General features: G+C 46.7%; 1 protein-coding gene across 1 annotated transcript in view; it reads left to right on the top strand.

Annotated features, from left to right (window-relative positions):
- The first annotated feature begins 13,001 nt into the window (after positions 1-13,001).
- MAPK1 (mitogen-activated protein kinase 1) overlaps positions 13,002-22,298 on the top strand; it is a 73,154-nt gene continuing 63,857 nt past the window's right edge. Inside the window, exon 1 of the mRNA XM_072953573.1 lies at positions 13,002-13,345. Within this exon, the coding sequence (XP_072809674.1) occupies positions 13,230-13,345 (116 nt within the window). The 5' untranslated portion in view covers positions 13,002-13,229. The remainder of the gene's footprint in view (positions 13,346-22,298) is intronic.

Here is a 22,298-nt window from a genome sequence, read left to right as displayed (position 1 = left end):
CCCCCAGCCCCACCTACGCACCCATCTGGCCCCCCTGCCTGCCCCCTCCACCTCCACTAAGCTCCTAGCAGAATCTGCCCAGCAGAACCTCGTTTTTAAGTATATGCTGTCTTGTTCGTTCCCTGATGAGTTTCCTCACGTGTCTGAACTACACCGCAGCCAGCTGGTGGCACCCCCCTTCCGCCCCCGTCCTCAACTCCAATGGCAGAGCTTGGAGGCTGAGAGCACGCTGCCTGGGGGACCCAGCTGAGCTGCCCTGGGGCAGCTGGGCCTAGTTCCCCTCCTGGACCAGGACCAGGCCTGTGTCAGGGCATGGGGGGTTGCAGCAGGGGGCAGACCTGCACCCAGGGCCCAGTCCGGCACAGGCAGCTGAGGCATGCAGGTCTGCTTGAGGGAGGGTGGGATCGGGTGATGGAGACCAGGTCTCGGGCCAAACAGCTGGGAGCTCTAGCCTGGGGAACCGGGCTGGACAGCCAACAGAGCCAGAGAGACAGGCAGGAAGCCAGCAGGGAAGGCTGGTGACTAGCTCCCCCAACCCTGGTTCTCTTTGGAGGGTCCCAGGGCCCCTAGCTGCCCCCTCTGGTTGTCACCAAGCTGGTCTGGGTGGAGGGGGTCCTGAACCAGTCAAGGCCAGGCCCCCGGCCAGCCCCAGGCGGGAAGCTGCGAATCATCTTGGGTCTGCTTCTGGGGACTTGGGTCTGGACGTCGGGGCACCCAGGGCCGAGGAGTGTGTGCTCCTCAGAGCAGCCTGGGGACTAGGCAGGCCCCTCCTCAGGCCACTGTCTCCGCCAGTGGCTGTGGCTGTGGAGGGGAGACCACGTCCTCCTCCTCTCCCCTCTCCGTCCTTTCTAAAATGATAAAAGTAAGACGACAACATGACAAAACTTTGAAAAGAGAAGAAAAAACAAGATTTGATTTCCAGCGTGGAACCAAATAAGAAAGGTAAGTGTTTAGAAACAAAGCTTAAAAAAGAAAACCTCTTGAAATGAAAGACACCTTTTTGCCCAAAGAGACTAAAACAATATAAAGTTGCTGAAGATGAAAGACATGAGATATAAGTTATAAATATAAGCTATAAATTTTAGAGTCAGAACTGCGTGTACATCTTTCATTGGCAAAAATGGGCTGCAATTTGGTACAGTTCACATCCATTGGCATCATTCTGTTCTCCCTGAGGTGAGGCCTTGATGAAGCCGGTTCTCAGCAGCTGCTGTTCACACTCCACCGGGTGGGTCCCTTCCAGAACGTTCCCTGAGTTCCCTGTCCCAGCCGGGCTCGCCGAGGGTGGCAAAGGCAGGCCGCCCGCACCACCCCTGGCTCCAGGCACCGGCCGGTGCAGCACACCTGGGCTGCTTCTCCCATCTTGAAAACATCACATGTTTGACGTAAACACATTGAGAAGCAATGTCACAGATCAGATGTAAAACAATTTCGGGCCCACCAATCAACCTCGAAACAATCTCGCCAGTGGTACGGAAGCCTCAGCAGCATTTCTGTAGACGCTTCTGTACAGATTTACCTGTGTGTGTATCTCCCTGCACACCGTTAGTTTGTCTCGTCTCTCATAAAAATGGGATTTTGGGGGCTAGATGCAATCTGCCCCATGTCTTTGTCGCTCAGCGTTCAGTTTCTGATATTCATCCATGTTGTATGGGTTTCTGGCTTTTTTGCAGAAACAGCTGCTGTGAACGTTCTCATAGATCTCGTGCCCATACACCAAGGCATGAGGGCCGGGCAGGATTGGCTACGGAAGTTGCAGGGCCTGGTGCAAATCAAAACACAGGCCCCTTGATAAATTATTAGGAATTTCAGGATGGCAGTCACGGAGCCATGTGCTGGGGCAGGCCGTGTAAGGGCAGATGTCTTCACCCCCACCCAGGGGGTCGTGCAAAGGGCCTGTGACACGCAGCAGCCTGGGCTTGGGTAGTCACTCCCCTCTGGTTTAGTAGTTTTGTTGTTAGATTGCAGCTCCTTCAGGTCAGGGGCCACCCTCTCACCTCTGTAAATTCAGCCCCCGACATGGGGTCAGCATGTGTCTGTCCACCTACTGAGTACAGGCTGTAACTCGCCAGGTGGGCTGTAAGGATCAGCAAAGACACAGCTGAGGACGCCCCCTTGGAAGCAGGCGTGTGGCAGGCAGAGGGGCAGAAAGCAAACCCCCAGCTCAGGTCCTTGGCCGAAGAAAACGCGTCTCTGAGTCTCCGCTTTCTGTCTGCTACTGTGGGCAATGGTGTTGTCCCCCTTGGGTCACCCTGAGGATGGAATTAGCGGTCATTCTTCTCACTGTAGAGTTCCAGGATGCAGGCCAGAGACCTGACCTTGACCTTGAAGGGTCACTCCTCTTCTGGGCCCTAGATCTTTTCTCTGTCCTGGAGGGAAGTCAGCCCATCACTGAATCCCCATAGACGGGCCCCAAGCTACTGAGATAGAGGTTCAAAGTTGAAAAAGGTAATCCTACCAGCTGGAGCTCCTGCCAAGATGCTCAGCGTGGGGCCCCTTTTGTGGGGCGGATGAGGCACAATTGATAACAATGGTGCACTTTAGTGTTGGCCCTCTGAGACCTGTGTGTGATGAGCTTAGAGGTAAGATTATGATAATTGTCCAAAACTGCGACCTACCGCCATCCTCCTCCCCGCTCTCTGGTGCCAATCTCAGTCCGTGTGGTGCTTGGGACAGCTTCATCCTTCCACCAAGCTGCTGAGTGACACCCAGAAAGCAAGAGGGGACTGCCTGCCCCTCCCCTACACCAAGTGACCTCTAGAGGGCGGGCAAGGGTTGCCTCTCCTGCTGCCTCCTGGACAATGTCCCTAAAAGTCACGTGGACACTTCTCACCTAAAATGTCCCAAACTCATTGCCCTCCCCCTCCCCACCCCAACTCCACCTGGGCTCAGGGACTAGTGTCACCATCCTCTACCCTGGTACCCAGAACCCAGGACCTGCCTCTGCCCACCCTCCTTACTTCCAGATGCCTCCTTTAAGGAGTCCCCTCCGACCTGTGGTCCAAATGGCAACACCTCTGAGAGTAAGCGAGGGACCCACTAATGACTGAGCTGGGACAGCAGCACCCATGGGACGTCCGGTCACTGAGCACAAGAGGCATGGATAGTGACAAGTGGGGTGACCAGGGCACTCAGTGCCACTGTAGCCAAAAAGGGAACAGCTAAGATCTCCACCAGCTGGAGTCCTTCATCGGGTGGAATCTTACTCAGTATTTGAAAATGCTATTCCCAGATAATTTTAGAAAGTGTAGATAGGGGGAAAAAAGGAAATTTAAATTATTATAAAATTAGAAGGCTTAGGGTAAAAATTTAATGATGTTAAAAGCCAAAGCCAAATACAAAGTGTACCAAAGCATGTATGTGATCACCTGCATAAATGTATCAACGTGCAAAGAAGTGTGTCCAGTCTATTCACAAGAAAGGCTGAAGGGAATCCCACAACTACTGGAATCATTACCTCTGGGTGGTCAGACGTTTATTGGGGTTTTTGTATGACTATTTTTGTAATTTTTGTAATATTTTCCAGATTTTTGGTAAGCAGGTCTTACTTTTAAAATCAAAAAGCGGGAGGAAGCTTTAACGTTATTTAAAAAGAGAGAAGCTGTTGGTCCCTTCACAGTTGCTTGCTGGTCTAGACTTGGGGTGGAGAATGGGCTGGAGCTGCTGGACGGAGCAGGTGGGCCAAGGCCAGGAAGCCTGGCTGTTTGGCAGCACCTCCCCATCCGTGGAGGCAGACCTGGGGAACCCTGGAGATGGGGCAGTGGGGGAGTCAGGAGCTCGGGAACAAGGGCCTGGTGGCCAGTGACACCCTGAGTGCGCCTGGAAGCTGCTGAACCATCTGAGTCCGAGGCTGGCAGGTCAAGGCTTTCCTGAACCCCCTCTGGCTGCTGTTGGAGAACAGGAGAGACCTGGAGAGGGCGGGGTCTCTTCCATTCACGCAAATAACACCCGTCTATTCGCCCTGAGCCCGTAGATAATACCTGAGAGGAACACACAGACTCACGCATTGGGCCACGGGTGGAAGCGTTTAACTGCGCCCGGGAAGAAAAAGAGGGCGGGGAACAGCATTCTGGGTGGAGGGAAGGGCAAGTCGGCAGCCGCCCTGGAGGAAAAAGCATGTAATCCCTGGGCGGAGAAGGAGACGGAGGCTCAGGGCTGGGCCAGTGGAGAGGCGGAGACCAGGCTGCCTTCGCCAAAGTCAGAACTGAGCTTGGCCGCCGGCTCCTGCTGTGGCTGGGACCCTGCGGGATACCGGGGCAGAGACTGCGCTGCACACAGAATCAGCCTGTTGGAAGTCAGAACTCTGTGCGCGCCGGCAATAGCCTTGAACACGCTGTGCTGAATCTCAGGTCTCAAGAGCTGATGAGCTGATTCATTTAGAAGGTCAACATAAACGTGGCAAAAGTGGGGCGCGTGACGCCTCCCCTCTAGGCTGGCTGGATCCGGGCGTATGGCGGAGCCGGCCAGCGCTGTGTCTTGTCCCCTGTGCTTCGGCAGTGACAAGCCTCCGACGGTCTCCGCAGCGGCGTGCACGTCTCGGAAGAGCCCTGCGCGGCGAGGGGAGCTGCCCGGGAGCTGGGGTGTGAGCGCGCAGCCAGCGGTCCACGAGACCCGCGTGCTCGCCCCGCGCGATCTGGGAGGATCCCGCTCAAAGGGCGGTGGTCCGGAGGGCGTGCAGGGCTGAGAGGCGGAGCCGCGAGGGGAGCGCCCCTACAGGAGCGGAACGTGGGTGGAGGAGCCGGTGGGGCCGCCCTGCACCGAGGGATGGAGCGAGCCGGGGGATAGCCCTCTTTCTAACCCTAACCCTCCAGGCTCCTCCCCTTGCCCGGCCCGGTCCACAGCTGCCGCGGATGCAGCTCGGGGTTCCGAGGGGACGGTGGCTGTGAAGGGCATGGGCACAAGTGAAGGTCACCCTTAGGAACTGGATCTGTAGGTAAAAGGTTAGATTATGGTGCATTTTTATAATGGATTCCGATGTGTCTGTTCACAAGACTGTGGCAAAAAGCAATGAAAATATACAAAACGATCCCATTTCGATGTGTATAATTATGTACATATACAAGCGTGCTCTTAAAAGCACAGAGAAGAAGTGCAGGTGCCTCTGGAAGGCTGATGGAGGGGCTTCTCCCCTCTGGCCCTCCTGCCTTGTTTCACAGGCTTTGCGTGGTCTGAATTTGTAAAAATGAGCATGAAATATCTTTGTGATTTAAAAAATTCACCAAATACAAAGGAAAGATACCCTTTGGGAAGCCAGGAGTGACCAGCTGAGAAAGAGGCTGAGGCAGGGACAGCTGGGAGGGCCACTGGCCACAGGGGGGCAGGGCAGGCAGTGGGGATGGAGCGGAGGGCTGGCTTGCAAAGTGTTTCAAGCCCCTCCTTCTCCACTTCCCTCTCCTCCCTTCCTGTCCCTTCCCTTCGAGATGGCAACGTGGCTGGAAGCCAAGGAGGCAGCTGGCGTGGTCAGAAAATCAGATAGGCACAAGGGAATAGAGCAAATATATTAAGTATAATGGGGGCCAGATTTTTCTCACCGTTGAGAAGAGAATTACAAATGTGGAAAGGGGAGGAGGCTAGGAAGAACCCTGAGGAATTGGAGATGTCAATGTGCAATATGCATATTTATATATATTTATGTTATATATGTATGTTTATATATGTATGCATACATTTGTATTTATATATATATATATACCACACACGTATGAATGTGTTATATGTTTTCCCCTAGCTCTTTCCACTGAGAGGACCTACAGGCAATGTCATCCCATTTGCAACAAGCACACCAGGCACCCAAACCCTAGTTTCTAAACACCATCATACACCGCAAGGAATTAGGGCTCATTGAAGAAATGGCTGATTCCAGGGCTGGGGCTCCAAAGAATAATGTGACATGTCAAAGGATTTGGAGCCAGCTGGAGGAGCTCACATTGACCAAGTCTGGGGCAACTGGAGCATCAAAATAAAAATGATAACAGACTACAACCCACTAAGTTATGTGGGAACCCATAGGTCCATAGCGATTAGGGAGAAAGGAGAGCTCTTCCTGACAAAGCCAACTAATGGAATTCCTAACAGTGCAATAAGTCAAGAGAAAGGTGTACAAAGAATATAGGAGAGAAAGAAAGAGACAGAGAAAAAGAAGAAAGGAAGGAAGGAAGAGGGAGGGAGGGAGGGAAAACTGTCTCTGCAGATGATGTTATTATATAGAAACTCTCCAAAAATTCATCCCCCCAAAACCCTGTTAAAACTAACCAGTTAGTTTAGCAATGTTACAGGATACAAGTTCAATACAGGAAAATCAGTAATGTTTCTATAAAAGAGTAATTGGAAATAGAAACTTTAAAAAACTACCATTTACAGTAGCTCTAAAAAACATGAAATATTTGCAATAAATCTAATAAAATATGAACAGGATCTCTATACTGAAAACTACAGAATTCCGATGAAATAAATCAAAAAGAATCTAAATAAATAGACAGGCTATGTTCTCTCCAAATACTCAACATAATAAAGACGCCAATTCTCCCCAAATTGAACTACAACTTCAACACAATTACAATAAAAATTCCTGGGCAGAATTTCTTTTATAGATAAAGACAAGCTGATTGTAAAATTTATATGGGAAGTCAAAGGAACTGAAATAATTGAAATGATACAGAAAAATATGAATAAAGCTGGAGGACTCACAATACCTGATTTTAAGACTTACTGCATAGCTGCAGTAATGAAGACAGGCACAGGACAGACACACAGATCAATGGATCTAGAAAGAACCCAGAAATCAGCTGTCACAAATACAGCCAGCTGATTTTTTGGTGGTAGAATACATGTAACATAAAATTGGCCTCTCTAACCATGTCGATTGTGCTGAAATACGTAAAATGTACCACTTTAGACATTAAAAAATAATTTTTAATTCTACTGGATGTGATAATGGTATTGTGGTTACTTTTTAAAATGCTTTCTCTGGGATTTTAAAATGCAGAATAGACAAACAAGATTATACTGTATAGTACAGGGAAATATATACAAGATCTTGTGGTAGCTCACAGCAAAAATAAATGTGGCAATGAATATATATATGTCCATGTATAACTGAAAAATTGTGCTCTACACTGGAATTTGACACAACATTGTAAAATGACTATTACTCAATTAAAAAAAGTAAAAAAAAAGCTTTCTCATTAGAGATTTTTCCCCCATGTCTATTTTGCTGTTTGTTTCAATTTATTCTGAGGTTTTTTTGTTTCTGTTTTTTTAAGTGTGGCTTTGAGTTCCCAGGCATCTGAACAACAGAGCTAAGAGGTGCCTTCAAGAGCCCCAAGATAACGGTCCAGGACCCCGTGACACCAAGTCCTACATCACACACCTCAGTCAATGGTGAATTTTTCAGAAGGTGCAAGTGAGGAACTGGAGTTTTAAAGGGAATGACCTTACAACATATTCTGTTGGAGCAAGTTGGTTGAAGTGGAAAAACATTTTTGGCAGGTAAAAATCAAGCCATCCATCAAAGATACATCACCCCAATGTTCATAGCAGCATAGTGATTCAGATATTTATATATATATTCCTTTTCATATTCTATTCCATCATGGTTTATATATATATATAGTTCCTTGTACTATACAGTAGGACCTTGTTTATTTTATACACAGTAGTTTGTATCTGTTAATCCCAAATTCCTAATTTTTCCCTCCCCCAGCCCCTTTCCCCTTGGGTAACCACAAGTTTGTTTTCTGTCTGTGAGTCTGGTTCTGTTTTGTAATTAAGTTCATTTGTATCATATTTTAGATTCCACACATAAGTGACATCATGTGACATTTGTCTTTCTCTTTCTGACTAACTTAAAGGCACATCCTTTCTAACAGAAGCACATATTCACAGTTTGTCCTTTGATTTGATTTGAAATTTTCGTATTTTTATATGGGAATTTTCAGTTATTTATGTTTTTCTGATTTTCACATTTCCCTTCCTTGTTGCACCCAGGTTACCTTCCCTTCTTGCTGCTGTCTGTAACGACTCCTTGCACGTCTTTTCTATTTACGAAGTGAGGAAAGTGTCTAGTACACTTCTGCTTACAGGACTCTTGATTTTTTTGCTGTACAAATTCCACTTTTTCCTTGTATACCTTGTAAACATTTATAAGGTATATGTACAGCTTTTTACACTGGAAAATATATGAAATGATACAATTTTCAAAAATAACTTTTTTAAAAATAGCTTTTTTTTTTCTTCATTTCATATAAAACAAAGACTGAGCACCTTGCTTTTTCTGCCTTCTTCCTGTCTGGTTTTCATTGAAGTAACCTGAGGTTAAAACCCCTATTTAAAAAAAAATCCTCTTTCTCAATTTCTTCCTTTTGCAGTTTGTTTGTTACCATGGCAACAACAATTATTTCAGCTTATCAGCATCAAACAGTCTCTACTGAGTGGTGTTCTTATCCAGCTATCTCTCTATCTTTAGCTAGTTTCAAGGCTCACTGCCAGCTCTTTTCTCTCATTTCATCATTCATGAATTTCTGATTCACGTCCTGGTGATTTATTGTATGATTCTGAGCAATTTTGGCAGAAAAGGGAGTTAGTGGGGTAGTGTATTAGTCAGAAACTCTTGTGGTTTCAAGTGACAGAAGCCTACATCAAATTGACTTCAGTTAGAAAAAAGAATATATTGTTTCATGAACCTGAAAAGTCCAGACTCAGCAGGATAGCATCTCAAAGAGTGTCACTGGGAAATGGTCTCCATCTCTGGACTCTGCCTTCCTCGTCTGCTCTTTGGTCTCAGAGGGTGAGTCTCACACCATGACATGTTTGGCCCCAGACTCATACTCACCACCTAGCACCCCGGCAGGCAGGGAGCAGTCCTTTCCTAATTGTTTCTGCAAGAGTCTGGGCTGAATGTCACTGGCTGGGATCAGGTCTCTGCCCATCCTTGGAACCAACATCTGTGACTCTGATTGGGGAGCCCTGGGTCACGTGCTGCCTCTTGACTTGGGGCTGGGGCCAGCCCTCCAAACCACATAAGCATGCAGAAGGGACAGTTCACCGAAGAAAAACTGGACTGTTGCTGCTGAAAGGAGGAGGGGGTCAAGGCTGGGCAGGTGAAAAACACCAGATGTCCATTGTTTTCTAAGATTCTGCAGATCTGTGAACCAACTGTCACCACTCTAGAGAGACAATAAGGAAGATATCCAGGTGGCCAGCTGGCCATCTAAGCTGGCTCTTAGGCTTAGACCGTGGCTCAGGATGGACTGACAGTGGTCCAGAGCCTTGTCCTCAGCTTCTCAGCTTTGTGCTTCTAGAAACGTGTGGTTGTCAGTGCAGCTAAGTGCTCGTCCCCTGTGGGTCTGGCTCCTGCCAACCTGACTCAGCAGAGGCTGATGTCTGTCTAAGCCTCATCTTGGAATGAACAGTAATCACCAAAGGATGGGAACAGGGCTGTTTTCTAGTCAGTGCACTTTTCCTTTTGAAACTGCAAATGAAGCCACAGTCTAATCAGAAGGTTGCTCAGTGCCCATGGAAATGGGCAAGAGCAGTTCTCTGGAGAAAGTCAGTGGCCAGATGCATCATGCCATGACAGTATGGAGACTTTAAAATGTCCACAAATGCTAGAAGAATGAAGAGAGACCATGTGACAGGGAGAGAGCGAGGAATGGGGTAAGGCTGAAAGACAAGATAGAACTGAGAGCCCTCTAGTCTGGCTGGAGTGTGGAAGAAGAGGAGGGCAGATTAGGTGGGGTTGGGGGTGGAACGGGAGTGACAAGGTCAAAGTCATTGATCTGGGTACAAGGAGAAGCAATGGGCCATGGGCAACACTGGCAGCTGGAGGGTTAAGGTAGTGGGTGAGCCTGGTGAGCGCTGACAGCAGGTTTCAGGCAGTGGGAAGGCAGAGGGGTGGAGTGGATGTTTAAGACAGCACTTTTAAAAATTCAGTAACATGTGATATCACTCAGGTGGAATCTAAAAAAAAATGAAGAGAGCACTAATGAACTCAACTACAAAACAGAAACAGACTTGCAGACAAAGTAAACAATCTTATGGTTACTGGGGGAAAGGTGGTGGGAAGGGATAAATTTGGGTGTTTGAGATTTGAAAATATTAACCACTATATATAAAAACAGATAAAACCAAATTTCGTTTGTATAGCACAGGGAACTGTATTCAATATCTTGCATCTAACCTTCAATGAAAAGAACAAGAAAATGAAAATATGTATGTATGTGCATGACTGGGACACTATGCTGTACACCAAAAATTGACACATTGTAACTGACCATACTTCAAGCAAAAAAAATTGAGTAACTATGTAAGGTGACAGATATTAACTAGACCTATTGTGGTGATCAATTCTCTATATAGACATATCAAATCATTATGTTGGACACGTGGACCCAATGTAATGTCTTATGTGAATTCTACCTCAATTAAATGAAACGGTGCTTTTCAAAGGTTAACATGCACATGAACCTCTGGGGATCTTGTTAAAATGTAGATCCTGATTCAGCAGGTCTGGGGTGGAGCTCGAGACACTGCATTCCTAACAAACTCCTACATAACCCTGATGCAACTGGTCTGGAGACTACATTTTGAGTAGTGACAATTTCAGAAATATTAAAGAAATCAAATGTATAGGAGGTTGTGATGGGTTGGAAGTAAAGGGGAGGGGTTGGGAGCTAAGTAAAATGAGTTAAGGCTCATACTCAAACTTCCAGCTTGAATATCTTGGTGGTGATGCAATCCACAAATAGGAGATGAGGAACAGGTTTGGGTGGGGTAGATAAAAATAACAGATAACATTGATTGGGTACTTGCTACGTGCCAGGTTCTTTGCATGATGTTGTCTTATTTATTCTGTATAATAGGGAGGTAGGTACTATTGTGCTCTTTAAGAGTGAGGAAACTGAGGCCAAGGTCACACAGGCAGTAAGTGGAGCAGCCAAGATTCAAACTCTCTGGCAGTCTGAGCACAGATCTCCTGCAGTTGACCACAGCCAGTTTGCTCATGCAGAGTTGAAACACCCGCAGGAAGTCATGTGGAGCTGTGCAGCTGGACAAGCTGACCAGAGATTCTGAATGATGATCAAGGACCTGGGAGTTACTGAGGCACTGGAGGGAATTAAACTATCCAAGGATGCTTACAATCAACCCTTTCAGAGTGCTGCCAATCTTGCTCCATTTTCCTTTGGCATTTAATTATTATAGAGACAGACTCTGAAGAAAACTACTTTTTTAGCTTTTTAATGAAATAACCTCCCCCCTGTTAACTGGATACCATGTTTGTTTTTTATCCCTGAAATTTAAGAATTTTTCCAGATTATGTCTTGGAGTTGGTTTCTGCTTATTTATTTTTCTGGATTCAGAGAACTCAATTTCCTACCTCCTCTTCTTTTTAGACCTAAGGCAAATTTTCTTTCACTGTGTTATTGCCTCTGACTGGTGTGCTCTGTCTTCTCTAGGGGGTGCCTAGAGTTTGCACCTCCAGTGTTCTCCTCCCGTACATCTTCTTCTCTCTTAATTTCATCATTTTGACTTACAGTTATCTTCTATGCCACTGACTTGCTCTTCTGTGTTGTTAGGTCTGCTTTTTACTGATTCATCCATCGCTTTTACCTTGGCTATTGTGGTTTTAATTTCAGAGAACTCTTCATTTACCTTGGCCTGTTCCTTACAAGATGCAGTGTCCTGAGTGGGGGGGGGGTAGAGTGCATGCTTAGCCTGCTAGAAGCCCTGGGTTCAATCCCCAGTACCTCTGTTAAAATAAATGAACCTAATTACTACCCTCCCCCATTTTTTTTTAAAAGATGCACTGTCGTCTTTTAATTGAGAATAATTAGAATTATGTGTTTTCTAAAACTGGCTTCTGCTTCATGGACTAAATATATTTCAAAGGAGTCTTTTTTGGCTCTAGCACTTTCTTTTCTCATGTGCTACATACTTTTCCCCCCAGAGGTTTTGTTTTGTTTTTTCTAATATTTGCCTATTCACCGTTGAGACTGACTAGTTATGTTGATGTCTGGAAGTCCAGGGTTTTGAGATTAGTGTTGGACAATCAGATGCAGGGTCTTCCACCCTTCCTCCCCCTCCAAAGACGGCACGGGTACTGGTTCAGAAGCAGAGCTGGATCATTTTCTCTCTTAAATGTTCGTGGCATTTACCTGCTTCAGGATTCCGACGTGTATTTTTCAGCCTCTGGTGTTTGTGGCTAGTTCTAGTATCAGTGTGTTTGTGTCATTTTCTCTAGCTCTTGATGGTCTGGTTCTTAGTGTTTCTACCTTTGTGTTTCTATTTCATTATGTCCTGTGTCTAAGATTCTGTCCATCTGTATCAGCCTGGGTCTCAGTTTCTGACTCTCAGTGTCTCAATCCACTATTCTCGAATCCCTTACTCGCTGTATATTTCTTCATAGCACTTATCACAACTCGAGGAGTCTCCTTTCCTCCCTCTCTCCCCATCCATCCATCCATCCATCCATCCATCATCTGGACGTAACTTCTAGGAGGGTAGACGCCCAGAACAGGGCAACACTTGTTGAACGAGCCTCTGATCAGCAGGTCCCGTCATGGCCTCTCGGCCTCCACATCTGGGTTTCACACTTTCTCAGGATGCAAATGTCTTTTTCGGCCTCGGTCTCCCTTCCGATTTCTGTTCGGGTCCTGGCCCGGGCCCGCGGTGGGCTGCGGCGGTCGTCGTCCCGGTGGCGCCCTGACTCAGGCAGGACCCACTCCGCGCCCTTCGCCGGGCGGGCAGTCCCTTGGCTCGGCCGACGGGCCACATCCCGACGCCTCGCGTCCGTCTGCGTCTGCTGGGCCGCCTCCCGCGCAGCCTCCTCCTGAGCGCACGTGACAGCGCCGCCTCCTCCGCCGCCGCCGCCGCAGCCGCCGCGGGGCTCCGCCCTGAGCGCGCCGCTTCCGCCGGCCCGCGCAGCCCCGCCCCTGGGCCGCGTCAGCCAGTCCGCGCGCACGCTTTCCGGCCCCGCCCAGACGCCCTCCTCGGCGCGCTCCCCTCCCTCCGCCTGCCGGCCCGCCCGTCAGTCAGGCAGGCAGGCAGCAGTCGGTCCGAGTGGCCGGCCCTCTGCGGCTCTCCCGCGCGGCGCCCTCCCTGCTCCCTCCGACCAGCGGCGGCGGCTGCGGCTGCGGCGGCGCGGTCCCCCCGGGAGGCGCGGCGTGGGCCGAGCGGCGGCCGCGGAGCGTCGAGCCCAGCGCGGCGGCGGCGGCGGCGGCCCGGCAGCCAACATGGCGGCGGCGGCAGCGGGCGCGGGCCCGGAGATGGTCCGCGGGCAGGTGTTCGACGTGGGGCCGCGCTACACCAACCTCTCATATATCGGCGAGGGCGCCTACGGCATGGTGTGGTGAGTGTCTGCGCCGCGGGCCAGCCGCGCCCGCCCGCGCGGCCGCGGCCTCGGCCTCCGCCCCCCTCCCAGACCCCAGCCGGGCTGCCCCGCCGTCCGCGCGCCGGGGGCCTCGGGCGGGGCCAGGGCGTTGCTCGCGGCGCCTGGGAGGGGCGCGGGGCGGAGGCCGGGACCCCGGAACCCCCGGGACGGGAACGAGCCCCCCGCCCCCAGAGTGCTGGCCTCGCGGCCTTCCCTTGACGTCCGCCTGTGGAGCCGCGAGTTACTTCAGATGCTCACGGCGGCCGCGGTCTGGAAAGCCGTTCGTCCGGCGTTGTGTGCACAACCCCAAAGTCATCGTCTTGTTTGCCCCTCTCGCCTGCGTTTTCCGCGGCCAGCTTTGGTTTAGCACCTTCCTTGGTGCCTGTGCTGCTCTCTTGCGCAGGCTTTCCAAATAGCGTGAAGCGGCACCCTTGTTGGTGTGGAGTGTTTCAATCTTGAAGTTTTTAAGTGGATTTTGGTGTCGTACTGTTCGCGTTTCAGGAAGGATAAGTCAGTCTTGCTCTCTTGACGTTAGTAAGGAGTCATTTGGAGTTGGACTTAATTTGATTTTTTCCCCTTTTACCCCGTGTGAGCTCTCGTACTAGCATAAAGGCATCCAGACGTTTTAGCACAATGACTGGACTTTTCCTGTTCGTGTTTCAGGGGTCAGTATGTGTGCAGCCCTGATGGAGTTCTTGCAGAATCACACGCAGGCTCGCTCGTCTGGCTCCAGATCCCTCAGAAGCATTTGTGGAATGGGGGTGACAGTGCTGTTTTTTAATTAAAACCAACTACCTGTCATATTTTGTGCTAATGAAGACTTGTGGAAGTGTAGATTCCCTTACACCTAAACCTTCATGTCTTTTGTGTTGAATGAAGAAAGCAAACTATGAACACTGTCAAGTACTGTGCTAGGTACGTTATCTCATGTTACCTGAACAGCCACCTGCAGGGAAGGAAGGGTGGTGATATCTCTCTTTCAGATGAGAAAATATTTCAAGGTGAAGCCAGTTTCTAAGGTCATACAACTAAAGAGTGAGACGTGAGATTGTAGACTGAGATCCTGTTTCAGTTGCTGGAGCTCTTTTCATTACTCCCTGCTTTTATTAATTAGTGTTATTAGTAATTTTGGAATTTTAGCGGATTTTACTCTTACAAGCAAATTTATTTCAGAAACATACTCAAGTATGAAAGGTCATAATTTTAGAAATGCATAGAGGGAATGTTTAACCAAGAATGCTACCTAGGTACAAAAACTAGTAAAAATTCTTTAAAGAAAAAAAAAAGACCTGAATATTTTCATTCTCTTCAGGAACAAAGTGCTTCACAGTATACAGCTGTGAAGATTCACATGAACTCAGAGGCTTAGGAGCCACAAGAGAAATTAAATTAGGTCAGGTCTGAAAGAAATAAAGCCCTAGAATGTGACAGAGAGATGGTCCTGTCCGCAGCATTGCTTCTCTGGCGTAGGTCTGATTGCTGTGCACCTGCAGGTAAGTGTGCCAGTCACCAGGCTCATTGTGAGAGGCTCGGAATTGCCCATCGCATCCTTGGGCCCTTAGAAAAAATTAACACCTAAATGTGTACTGAAAAAATCTTTATAGTTTTATGATATCTCAGTTGAAAGTGTTTTTTATTTTTTTTTGTTTTTCAAATCTGATAAGAATTTTTCCTACCCTGAAGATGATTTAGATCTGGTAACTTTCTATCATGGCTGTCGACTTCCATGACTTAAGTCTCTATTAGGTGAAATGCCAAGTTCTCTTACTGTAATTTTCCTTTCTTAAGTAAGAGCCAGGTACAAATATTATTGGAATTAGAAAACTGAGTCCGGATTATAGCTTTTTATCTTCGGGTTGATGATATTTAATACAAGAGTTTAATCTACATTGTGTGTTATTAGTATTTAGTAAATATTTGTTAACAGTGCTGGGCTTATGAAAGATTTCTTGATTGAAATATTAATATTTGAATAACTGAAATTTTTAAAAGCTTAATGTTTCCAGAAGGACTTAAAGATTTTAAGGAAGACTTTTTTTTTTCATTTTCTAATCTGTTCATTAGGAATTTTGCCTTTTCTGTGCAAAGTCCTTTCCTAATCAGTATGTAAAGGATATAAAGAGTGGAGTCTGAATTGAGCCTTTCTGAGTGGGTGTGATTTTGATAGAAAGATAATAGATCCAAGTGACAATCTAAGCTGTGGAATCCAATCCTGAAGAAGTATTTAGGTGGCAAATTGTGGAGGACTCTGTAGGCAGAATGGAGTTTGATTTTATATTTGTGCAACAGAGAAGCATCAGTGTTTTTGAAAACAGACAGGCACATGATTAGTTTTGAAATTTTGGGAGACTCTGGATCAACACTGGTGAAAATGACAGGAAAAAAACTGAGGTGGGGAATCAGGCTATATGACCTTCTGGAGGTGAAGTGATGCAGTGGCAGTGGAAGATGGAGATGTTAGAGTCAGTAATGGGCTCTTGTCAGAGGAGTGGTGGACTTTTCATCATGGCAGATATGGGATGAAGCAAAGGATGATGAGGTCTTACAGGGTAGGAGGCTGAAGAGGTGGGATTTGTATTTGGGAGAGATTGAGACAGGACATGTTCATGAAGTATGGGCAAGGTTGTTAATTATAAGGCTTCTAGTGTGGGGGCATGGTGGTGCCGTTATTAGAGAAGGAATACTGTAGGCAGAGGAGATTTGTTAAGGAGATATAGTGAGTTCTGGTTTGGACTTGTTAAATTTATGATGCTGGTTGGCTCTTTAGGCTGTATCTAGAAGGCATCCTGAAAATAAGAGGGACATCGAATCTGAAGATGAAAATTTGTGTAAGTGGTAGCCTGGTGTGGATAAACACAGATTCTTATTTGAGATAATTGGTTAGGTGAAGTTGCATGCGTATATTCTGCTTGTTTATCTTTTTAGTAAACAATCCATAGCATTCGTTAGATTTTCAAAGGGTTCATTATCCCAGAGAGGTTAAGAACCAGTGAGACAGAACAGAAAGACCAAAGAAATAACCTTAGCAAACAAGTAGTTTTAAGAGTTGGGCAAAGGAAGAGGAAGCTGAGGACTGGTGAGATGTGTAAGACTTGGAGGAGAAAAGAAAAAATGCTATGAAAGGGAGAAGTTGATGCTGTCTGCATCATCTAAGATAAATACCTATTTTGGATAAATTCAGCTTGAAATATTTTCTGAGTGTGACTGAGGGGTCATGGGGTCATCTCCATAGAGATCTTAATTGAAGCTTTGAGAGTGGACAAGATGAGAAAAAATGTGTGAGCTGAGCGGAAGGAATGCCTGACTTTAGGTGTCTGCCACAGAAGAGGAGGAGGAGGTGTGGTCAGAGAGCAGAGAATTGGGAGTCCGCATTGTCAGAGGAGCCATGGACATAGTGGTCACTAGGGATCGGTGCTGAGGACTGTAGCGAGCACAGTGCAGCTGGACGACAAGCTATTGGATTTGTTGACTTTCAGCTCTCCTAAAAAAACATAGTTTTAACCAAAATTTCGTTGTGATGACATTCCTGATGGTACAGTATCTGGTCCTGTTAAGGTTTCTGTGATTACGGCAAGCTCGTAGAACTACTTGTCACTTGTTTTTTTAAGCATATATTAATTAGTCCTCTTAACCACACTGTAGAGGTTGTTCCTTTCAGTAAGTGGAAATTTGAGACACAGCGAGGTTACTTAATTTGCCCACAGATACCCAACTAGGAAGTGGTAGAGCATCTCTGTCTGGTTCCTAAGTGACACTCAACCAAGGTCAGAGTTGAGAAAATACATACTTTCAATAACAAAATATTACTGTCTACTTTTTGCATGATTTGCTTTTTAGCCTTTTTAAAAACCTTTCGTGCAAGGTCATTCACTTAGAATTCATTGAGTACAGTTACCTGCGAGGACTCCGGTCGTGCCTGCCCTTCAGTGCCTTCTGGTGCTCTTGCTCCGGACAGTGGGGTGGAGTTGGGCTGGGCAGGAGCACAGAAGTCTGGGGTGGCATGGGGCTGTCTGTGTCTGGCTTCACAAACCTTCCGGCTGGGTGTTGATGTTTGACTGGGAGTTGGCCTTGAGAAGTGCACACATTCCAGGTAGAGGAGAACGCACATACCGAGGCACAGAAGTCTGAACACAGCGTATCCAGTCAGGAAAACCAGGAGTTGTCTGGGAAGGGAGGGTGGGTGCCTTGGGGAGGCAGCTGGGGTAGGCAGGACTTTGTTTTCTAAGGAGTTGGAACTTGACTTGGTAAGTGAAAGTCATTGCAGGATGCCCTTTTTCAGCTGCTGCTTCATCAGATTTTGTGTCCCCTTCTTTGTCTCTCTTTGACTTTCTACCCACTGTACTTGTTGTGTCTTTTTTCTGCTTATTTAGGGCTACTCAGTGGCTGTGGCTTTTATCCCATCTCCAAGGGCATTTTGAAATGTACATATGGGTTTTGCTTTGCTTTTTGTTGTTACATTGATTGGGGGTTGTTACTGGCCTTCAGTGTGTATGTGGTGGAGGCGGACCTGCAGTGGAGGAACGCCTTATTAAGATGCCAGTGGTGTTTCCCTCCAGCCCATCCCCAAGAAAGGCTGGGCCCTAGGCAGGTCCTGCCTTCCTCTGAGATTCTTCTTCTCAATGAGCTTGTCCTTACTACTCTCAGCTCTAGCCCTCCCCCCACCTCTCCCTGGAACTTTGCTGGATATTCGTACCACCTGCTTGGAAGGCAGGACCAGCAGTAGTATAAATCATCGACAGACACTCCAGACCAGATTCCTAGTTGTGCTTGTTCAACTGTTAATGTAACTTTTAATGAAGAAGTCTCTTGTATGCTTTTTGGAGCTCAAATATGTGAGGATACCATCTTAACACAAGCAACAGAAAATCCGGAGTTTCTGAAGTTTAGGGTGCAAGTAAAATGCAAACAAAATTCATTTTGAAATTAGTAACATCCCTAATAATGTGCTCTGGTGGTTGGCTATAATTGATATGCCATTCTGATGGATTTAATTTGTATGTTCTCAATTCTCAAGTAATAATAAAAGGATTTTTATGAAAAGCATCCAAGTTGAGTTTTTCAGGAACCATGTATAGTTTATTCCTCATCTTGCTTGCATTCGTGTATGTCCTAAGTGAAAAACAACCAATTCCCCAACGAACGTCTCGAGCTACCCCACCACGGGTCCAGCCTGCTCTGCTCGTCCACCCGCCTGACCCTGAGATACTCTTTCTTGCTTTTTACTTCTCTTTTCTCTTTCACTTCTTGGGGCTCCAGTACATTGGAAAGCCAACAGGGTAGAAGTTCTACAAGGTCCCTCTCAGGTGCTCAGTCTTAGGGCAGGCTCTGGGCTCTGAACCCGTCTGTGGCTGATAGGAGGTGGGGTGTAGGGGTGAGGTCTGCATGGACCATGACCAGCTGACTAACATTAGTTGCAAGCTTGCTTCAGGTGCTGTGGTTTCAAAGTCATTTTCATCCTCATCTTTACAGATAAGGAAACCAGGTCTCAGGTGACTTGTCCAAGGTTCACAGTCAGTAAATGTATAGCAGAACTGAGATCTGTCTAGACTTCAAAACCTATAATTTTTTTTTTCCTGAACTACTGTAGGCTTTCCTCTGTGACAGCAAGTTGCCTGGAAACGTGCTTCCTCCAGCCTGGGTTCCTGAATGTATTGGCACCAAAGTATAAAATGATGATTGTCATGGCCAACTTAGGCCTGTTGTGGAGATGGGAGAGGGAGGAACCAGAAACTTGGAAGGGGTGAGGGAGGTAGGGTCAAAGCAGCTTCGTTTTTATCAGAAGGGTGTTTATCAGTATTGATCCTTCTCACTCCTGCATACCTCCACTGGTTGCTTGATTTTCATTCATTTAATAACATTATTGAGCGTGTACCTGATTTACATGCTAAGCAGTAGGATCGAAGTGGTTTTTACTTTTTGGTCTAACAGGAAAGTAATCACATTTACTGAATATGATGAGGTGCAGAGGAGTAGTCTGGGAGGGTTTCCTGGAGGAAGTGCTGTTTAATCTGGGACCTGGAGAATGACTTGGAGCTAGCTGAGTGAAAGGTAGGGAGGGCACTAAAGCGTTTCAGGTACTACTTGTAGAAAATGGGTTGTAGAAATTGGGGAGTTTGTGACTAAGATCCAGGACTATTTCTCGTGGTGTTGCAGGGACAGGAAGAACAGTTAAAGCTTCAGGTATGGTTGTAACCAGGAGCTAAAAACTAGACCAAGGCAGCTACTTCCCTCTTTACATTTACAAAATCTTCTTGCACCCTGCATCTCTGCACAGCTGTTTTTTTGTTTTTTCTCTTTTCACTTTTACTACATCCCCATGCACTTGGCAGAAGGGAGCTAAGCCTAACTTCCTGGAGGTATGTGTCTTCTAAGCACTCTGACTCCTGGGGGAGATAATTTGATCCAGCCTGGGCTAGTATCCACCACTGGTCCGGGCACCTGAGGCCCAGGTGGAGTCATGTGATAAGGCTGGACCTCTGTAAGGTGGCACGGTGAGGCGGGGATGGGTATGAGATGTCTCCCTCTGACCTCTGACTAACCAGGTTAGTTCTTGGTACTGCTTCCCTGGCTCTTGTGCTGGGCGGAGGCCTGCTGTTGGGAGATGAGGGGAGGGGAGGAGGGGAAGGAAAAATAGTTCAGGCAGGAGAGGGGCTTTGGGCTGCTTTTGGGGCTCTTCCACCTTCCTGTCTCTGGCAATATGGGGTTGCCAAATTGGGTGGCATTATTTACAGTTTATTTAATATTTGGTACATATATAAGATGTGAGGTATGCAGCCTAACAATAAACACCCCAGAACCCACCACCCACTGACTGACTTCAGATTGGATCTCTGGCTGAGAGTCTGTACAGTAGGCTGGGTAAGAGCGTGGGCTCTGGACAGCTGCATGTGGCCTGGGCTTGTTTTTCTCTCCTAGAGAAGGGATAGCGATACCCTCCTCAGTCAGTGCTGGGAGGATTGGATGAAACTCGTAGGTGAGCCCTGAGCCCTTAGCCTTGGGTTAGCGCGCTCTCGGGTTAGTTGTTACTCCCTGGAAGTGAACGAGCCTGGCAGGACTGGGGTCCTCCCTCACCTCAGTCTCTTGGACATCGTCCTAGAGTGCGAAGCAGAGTCCGCAGAAGTGAGACTGTTAGACTTGGGTCACATAGTTGTGTGGTCTAGGCCAGCCCCTCTCCCAGTGAGACTTAACAGAGCATCTTCTGTGCTCTACCCTGGTCCAGGTCCCCCCCCACCCCCCGCCCTGAGGAGTGCTGCAGCATGTTGGAGACCGACTGGTATGGAAACATTACTGTGTCACGCAGTGAGAACACTGATATGAGATCATTCTGGACAGAGCCGCCTGCTCCACCTGGGCTTCCCAGTCACTAGTTAATTCAGCAGTGGTGTCTGTCTGTGCTAGTACACATACTAGTTGTTCAGCTGCTTCACTGAACAACACGTCTAGTCCCCAGGCAGCTCTTGCCTGACTTGAAGGGAGGATTAAAAAGGCTTGGTCAGACCTTGGCTTTAAGTTCCTTCTAAGGAGCATCCTTTTGTTTCTCTTTTTTATAGCACTTATCACAGACACAGGTCTAAATATTTTCAGAATTTATTGATAAATCATTTAATTTTAAGTGGCTGTCCCTATTTTTTTGCATTTGGGAAACTGAAAAAGGTGGCTTATGCACAAACCTATTTTTAAGTAGTTATTCTTTTTTTAACATTTTTTTACTGATTTATAGTCATTTTACAATATTGTGTCAAATTCCAGTGTTCAGCACAATTTTTCAGTCGTTCATGGACATATACACACTCGTCACATTTTTTTCTCTGTGAGTTAATCATAACATTTTGTGTATATTTCCCTGTGCTATACAGTATAATCTTGTTTATCTATTCTACAATTTTGAAATCCCAGTCTATCCCTTCCCACCCTCCACCCCCCTGGGTTATTCTTTTTATTGTTATGAAATGAAGATAAAACCTCTGAGTAGTTCCTGTAGTAAGCAGATACTTTTCTTTTTTCTTACATATGCCCCCTATTTAAGAATTACATAGTCTGTTGTAAGACATAAAACTGTGGTTGACAGATAAAAAGTTGATGGGACATCCTAACCAAGAAAATCAAGTTTCTTGTTCAGCCAGTCAGAATCTTCTGCACAAATTCAAACTTTGTTGCTATAGTTTGCAACATTATTTTAAGTAGTACTGACATTGATGGATTTGTGTTTCCAAACCCGGGTACTCTCCAAAGCCTCCTACCCAGGTGCTGGGGGAGGCTGGTGGTGGAGTCAGTCTAGTGCAGCTTCTGAGAGTTCCCTGTAAGGCAGGCTGGAGGGGCCCGGCATACGCGAGAGCATGAGGCTGCAGCTGCTGAGCTGTCAGGGTCCCACGTCCTGCAATTTGAACTTTAATTTGGGTTAACAGACTCCTTTAAAATGCTCATCCCTCTCTTTGTACCATACTGATTTTTTAAAAAAATTGACCAAACAGCAAGCAAAAGGAGGCTGTCCCTTGTTTTCTACTTTTTATTTTAAAACAGCTGTATCAATATAGATTAAAATTCATACAATTGAAGTATTCAATTCACTGCACATTTACAAAGTTGTGCAATCATCACCACAGTCCAGTTTTAGAAAAGTTTCATCATTCCAAAGTTTTTTATCTGGTGTTTTCTTAGAGTATTTTGAGATTCATCTATGTTGTTCCCAGGACAAGTAGTTATGTTGCTTTTTGTCATCAAAGAGTAATTAATTGGATGGCTTCATTAGATTATGGACATTTGGAATGTCTCCAGTTTTTGTTGTGTATAATTCTGCAATGAACATTCATCTGTAAGTCCTTATGTGGACATGTGTTTTCCGCTTCCCTTGGGTACGTAGGGTAGAGCTGCTGTGGGTAAGTAATGTGTGTGTATTTTGGGGGGAAGGGATGGTAAATGATTTTATTCTAAA

The sequence above is a fragment of the Vicugna pacos genome, chromosome 32 (genome assembly GCF_048564905.1).
Source record: "Vicugna pacos chromosome 32, VicPac4, whole genome shotgun sequence".
Taxonomy (NCBI): Eukaryota; Metazoa; Chordata; class Mammalia; order Artiodactyla; family Camelidae; genus Vicugna; species Vicugna pacos.
This window is presented reverse-complemented; position numbering and strand designations above follow the sequence as displayed.